Source organism: Limulus polyphemus, unplaced genomic scaffold (genome assembly GCF_000517525.1).
Source record: "Limulus polyphemus unplaced genomic scaffold, Limulus_polyphemus-2.1.2 Scaffold4624, whole genome shotgun sequence".
In the NCBI taxonomy this organism is placed as follows: domain Eukaryota; kingdom Metazoa; phylum Arthropoda; class Merostomata; order Xiphosura; family Limulidae; genus Limulus; species Limulus polyphemus.
The window spans coordinates 6,644-12,946 of record NW_013670234.1 but is presented as its reverse complement, the minus strand read 5'-3'; the positions used below and the strand labels follow the sequence as shown (position 1 = coordinate 12,946).

The window sequence follows — 6,303 nt, the reverse complement described above, 5'->3', positions numbered from 1 at the left end:
TAAACTTTCTTTACAGACAATAATGACAAACCCTAAACTTTCTCTACAGACAATAATGACAAACCCTAAACTTTCTCTACAGACAATAATGACAAACCATAAACTTTCTCTACAGACAATAATGACAAACTCTAAACTTTCTTTGCAGACAGTAATGGTAAACCCTAAACTTTCTTTGCAGACAATAATGGTAAACCCTAAACTTTCTTTGCAGACAATAAACTTTCTTTGCAGACAATAATGGTAAACCCTAAACTTTCTTTACAAACAATAATGACAAACCCTAAACTTTCTCTACAGACAATAATGACAAACCCTAAACTTTCTTTGCAGACAATAATGGCAAACCCTAAACTTTCTCTATAAACAATAATGACAAACCCTAAAGTTTCTCTATAGACAATAATGGCAAACCATAAACTTTCTCTACAAACAATAATGACAAAACATAAACTTTCTCTACAGACAATAATGACAAAACATAAACTTTCTTTAACAAAACTCAACTGCTATTTTCTGTATAAATTTGACCAGAAACTTCTGTATTTCAGTACTAATTAAAAATATTTGATTAAGAGTATCAAGAGACCAGGTACACCAATGGTACGATGAATTAATGTTAACATGTGAATAACCGTTTTCAAGATCAAATAAACAACAGCTTTTTTCCTCTGAAGAATTTTTTTCTGTTTGCTGTTTTCTGTCTGTTGTTTCTTGGAATTCTGTGCATATTGTGGGCTCTCTTTGAAGGCCATGAATCTTCCACGAGTCATGTCTAATCAGATTAGTCACATTTCTATGTCCTTAGCAGCCCAGTTGAATTGCCTGCTGGAGGACATTGTGTGGGCTGGTATGTGGATCTCCCCCAATACTCTTATCTCACATTATCTGGCAGTATCTTCATCTGAAGGTGTTCGACTACCCTCTGTAGCTATCTTAACCACTTCTGTTAGGTTATACCGAGGGCTGAGTATTCTCATTGCTACACTTGTTTCTTCTTTATCTTTCAGGGTCCTTTACCCAATTTTCACTGGATCCCACTTTGTGGCGAATGTTGCTACAGACTCTGTAGAAATGAGGTGTTCCATAAGAATACTTAGGAGCTGACCAGGTGGTCTTACAGTACTATGCTGGACTGCCACTCATGGACTGTTATGCGTAAAGCATAAAGGGATTCTGCTCGTCCCTGCCAATCATCATATTTAATAAATCGGGTTCGGTTTGCTTTTAAAAATTTAGGGAACATGGTTCACCTATTATACTGTTCCTCAGGACTCACCAATGTGCATTACCCCCCCCCCCCCCAGATTCCACTAGTGGAACTAGGGAGTCTCTACCACATCTGATTTCCAGTGGTGGTGGACAGAGTCTTTTCTTCCAGAGTGTTTGAGTGAATTCCACCACTCTCAGAGAAGATGACAAAGTTAGGGGCCCTTCTACCTGGGTTCCTGGATGTTGGTAGGAGTGGAACCAGCCTATGTGGGAGCCTACTCGCAATACAGTTCAGATTTGATGCTCTGCTATCCAGTTGGGTTAAGCATGGCCCTTCTTTTTGATCAGTATTGGTTCAGTACATTGTTCATGGAAGGAGGTCCACTATCTCCTCATAATTCCAAACACAGAGTTGTCCCATCTTTGGGGCTGGCCTGTAGTGATGATCACTCATGTACAAATCCACCCATGATATAGAAATTAAGTCCAGGGTAAAGAGCATACCTGTTCTGGATGTAGTGCAGTTGGGTAAACATTTTATCTTGGTACACCCATGATCTATGCAGATGATCTCTGTATGGATAATGCCATCACCAGCCCTTCCACCTGAACAATGTGAGATTCTAGCTACAAGTGGGAGAGAATGTATGTATGTTTGGAAGGTAACATTTTCTTAAAACGAAATGTATTTACAATAATACTTACCTCCTTTTACACTCTCCTGCCCTTCCTCCCCACTAAGAGCTGGTGTTAGAGACTGCAGATTGAGTCAGTCTTAAAAAAGTGATAACATTATGTGCTTTTATACAGTACCAAGATAGAGGAAGCATTGAAACAGGTGGAAGGTGTCATGAGACAATAATTCTAAAGGGCAATTAAGTGGGGGTATAAAAGACTGAAGCAAGTGAGAAAATAATCTGACCAATGCTTAGATGGACAAAGGAAGAAACCCTGGCAGGCAATGTAAGTATGATTGGAAATACATTTTCAGTTTTGGAAAATATTAACTTTCCATACTTTGATGCAAAGAAAAAAAAAGGAAGAAACTAAATTATAATTAGAGACATTATATCTCGGGTATTTCTTAATGGATTGCCTTGAAATTTGGTATGTGAGGTAAGAGTCCAGTAGAGCACATACACTGAAAATATGGGATAGTTTGGGTTACCACAGTCTGAGATACAGAAGGTGGAAAATTGCTAAATTATCACTCCTGTTAATAACACACTGTATCCTGCAGCAAGTTGTTTTGGCCATGTGTTTTGATCTGTGTCTAGTTAAGTTGCAAATTTAGGGTTAGAAATAAAAACTTTCATAGGAAATACTTAATCAAATCATTAGTTAATAAAATTGATGTTTTGATTAAGTATTTCATATGTTATTTTATTATTTCTACGATTTTTATTATAGACACCTAAGATTTTCTTTAGCATAGCAAACCAAATCAGTATTTTTATTACCAATGTTACTCTTTTGTCTAATTAAATTCTTTGTTCATTTTCTAATATAAGTAAGTCTTTAATAGAGTATTAGAAAAATGAAAATTTTGTTGATATGGCTTATGTGTAATTAGAAAGGTGTGAATGATTATAAGAGGACTTTACAGACTCAGTTTTAATGTGTAATTAGAAAGGTGTGAATGATTATAAGAGGACTTTACAGACTCAGTTTTAATGTGTAATTAGAAAGGTGTGAATGATTATAAGAGGACTTTACAGACTCAGTTTTAATGTGTAATTAGAAAGGTGTGTGTGAATGATTATAAGAGGACTTTACAGACTCAGTTTTAGAGCTCATTCCAATGTCAGAAGCATTAATGTTTGCAGAGTTTTGGAATAAGTGTGATTGTTGTTAATGGTGATATATATATATCTTGGTGGTTATGTTACAAAATGTTATGAGTTTTTTAATAAGTGTGATTGTTGTTAATGGTGATATATATATATCTTGGTGGTTATGTTACAAAATGTTATGAGTTTTTTAATAAGTGTGATTGTTGTTAATGGTGATATATATGTCTTGGTGGTTATGTAACAAAATGTTATGAATTTTTTAGTAAGTGTGATTGTTGTTAATGATTATATATTTTTGTGGTTATCTAACATATGTTGTGAGTTTCAGAATAAGTGATTGTTGTTAATGGTTATGTCTTGATGGTTATCTAATGAAATGTTTTGAGATTTGTAATAAGTGTGGTTGTTGTGAATGGTTATATATTTTTGTGGTTATCTAACATATGTTGTGAGTTTCAGAATAAGTGATTGTTGTTAATGGTTATATGGCTTGGTGGTTATATAATGAAATGTTTTGTGTTTTGGAATAAGTGATTGTTGTTAATGGTTATGTCTTGATGGTTATATAATGAAATGTTTTGGAATAAGTGATTGTTGTTAATGGTTATATGTCTTGATGGTTATCTAATGAAATGTTTTGAGATTTGTAATAAGTGTGGTTGTTGTGAATGGTTATATATTTTTGTGGTTATCTAACATATGTTGTGAGTTTCAGAATAAGTGATTGTTGTTAATGGTTATGTCTTGGTGGTTATCTAATGAAATGTTTTGAGATTTGTAATAAGTGTGGTTGTTGTTAATGGTTATGTCTTGGTGGTTATATAACATATAACAAGCTGTAAATTAAGCTCTACAAATTAAGGTTTTGATATAATATTTTGAATTAGTTTGGTATTAAGTTGGTTAGGAACTGTTAAAGGTACAAGTCCCTGATGGGACATTGGTAAGACTATGGACTTACCACACTGAAATCCAGTTATTAATTCTCCACGGTTTACAATGTACACAGCCCAATATGACTTTGCTGTAAAACAAACAAGTTAAAGGTACAAGTCCCTGATGGGACAGTGGTAAGACTACGGACTTATCATACTGAAATCCAGTTATTAATTGTCCATGGTTTACAATGTACACAGCTCAATATGACTTTGCTGTAAAACAAACAAGTTAAAGGTATGAATTGAAATGTTAAATGAATAAAAAATTAAACAATACGTTTGATGTATTTGCTTTTCATTTATTACAATTCATCATAAATGCTTAGCCTTGCAGAGTTGTTTTACACATAGCTATTAATGACACTTTATTATCAAACTGTACGCTATTGTTGTTTCAATAGAACTGCATTATTAGGAGGGGAGTTTAGTCAGACAGCAGAAACAGCTTGGGGAGTGGAAGAGACCGATGAAACGAGGGACTTGACTGTGGATGATATAAGGCAGTACCAGCAACAAGCTATAAAAGGTAGAATTGAAAATATCAAGATTTTCTGTTAACATTTCACTGCTAGTTGTAATAAAAGTTAGGATTTTCCTCGTTAGATATGGGTCTCAATAATTAGGTTTATCTTTGTTAGATACGGGTCTCAGTAGCTAGGTTTATCTTCATTAGACATGAGTCTCAATAGTTAGGTTTGTTCTTGTTAGACACAGGTCTCAATAGTTAGATTTGTCCTTGTTAGACATGAGTCTCAATAGTTAGGTTTGTTCTCATTAGACACAGGTGTCAGTAGTTAAGTTTTTTCTTGTTAGACATGGATCTCAGTAGCTACATTTGTCCTTGTTAGATATGGGTCTCAATAGTTAGGTTTGTCCTCATTAGACACAGGTGTCAGTAGTTAAGTTTTTTCTTGTTAGACATGGATCTCAGTAGCTACATTTGTCCTTGTTAGACATTGGTCTCAGTAGTTAAGTTTGTCGTTGTTAGACACTGGTCTCAACAGTTAGGTTTGTCCTTGTTAGTTACAGGTCTCAATAGATATGTTTGTCCTTGTTAAACATGGGTCTCAATAGTTATGTTTGTCCTTCTTAGACATGGGTCTCAATAGTTATGTTTGTCCTTCTTAGACACAGGTCTCAGTAGCTAGTTTTATCTTTATTAGACATGAGTCTCAATAGTTAGGTTTGTTCTTATTAGACACAGGTCTCAGTAGTTAGTTTTTTTCTTGTTAGACACAGGTCTCAGTAGCTAGGTTTATCTTCATTAGACATGAGTCTCAATAATTAGGTTTGTTCTTGTTAGACACAGGTCTCAATAGTTAGGTTTGTTCTTGTTAGGCACAGGTCTCAGTAGCTAGGTTTATCTTCATTAGACATGAGTCTCAATAATTAGGTTTGTTCTTGTTAGACACAGGTCTCAATAGTTAGGTTTGTTCTTGTTAGGCACGGTTCTCAATAGTTAGTTTTGTTCTTGTTAGACACAGATCTCAATGGTTAGGTTTGTTCTTGTTAGGCACGGGTCTCAATAATTAGGTTTTTCTTTGTTAGACGCATTATGCCGTACTTCTGCAAAGAAGGTAAAAATGACAAAATTCAGCCTGCAATCAAAAATGGAGTATCAATGCAATTTCATTCTAATCAAGTGTAGATTTTGCAGTTAATGTTCTTCCACAATAAAATTTTAGGACATTTCATCAGCTTTCTTATTAGTTTACAATATTTTATAAAAACCATGAAACATTATATACAGAAGCAGCATTATCTATTGAATAAGTATAGGGAAATAGGAAAACTATTGGTGTTAATAATGAATGCATGCTGTTAAAGCTGAAGGACTATTATTGTTAATGATGCATGCTGTTAAAGCTGAAGGACAATTATTGTTAACGATGCATGCTGTTAAAGCTGAAGGACAATTATTGTTAACGATGCATGCTGTTAAAGCTGAAGACAATTATTGTTAACGATGCATGCTGTTAAAGCTGAAGGACAATTATTGTTAACGATGCATAATGTTAAAGTTGAAGGACAATTATTGGTAACGATGCATGCTGTTAAAACTGAAGGACAATTATTGTTAATGATGCATGCTATTAAAGCTGAAGGACAATTATTGTTAACGATTCATGCTGTTAAAGCTGAAGGTCAATTTTTGTTAACGATGCATGCTGTTAAAGCTAAAGGACTATTATCGTGAATGATGCATACTGTTAAAGCTGAAGGACTATTATTGTTAATGATGCATGCTGTTAAAGCTGAAGGACAATTATTGTTAACGATGCATGCTGTTAAAGCTGAAGGACAATTATTGTTAACGATGCATGCTGTTAAAGCTGAAGGACAATTATTGTTAACGATGC

At 34.3% G+C, this 6,303-nt stretch overlaps 1 protein-coding gene across 1 annotated transcript in view; it reads left to right on the top strand.

Moving 5' to 3' along the window:
- The window catches only part of LOC106471434, a 10,965-nt gene extending 6,464 nt beyond the window's left edge, over positions 1-4,501 (top strand). Inside the window, exon 5 of the mRNA XM_022400049.1 lies at positions 4,345-4,501. Coding sequence (XP_022255757.1) covers positions 4,345-4,501 — 157 coding nt within the window. The remainder of the gene's footprint in view (positions 1-4,344) is intronic.
- The last annotated feature ends 1,802 nt before the right edge of the window (positions 4,502-6,303 follow it).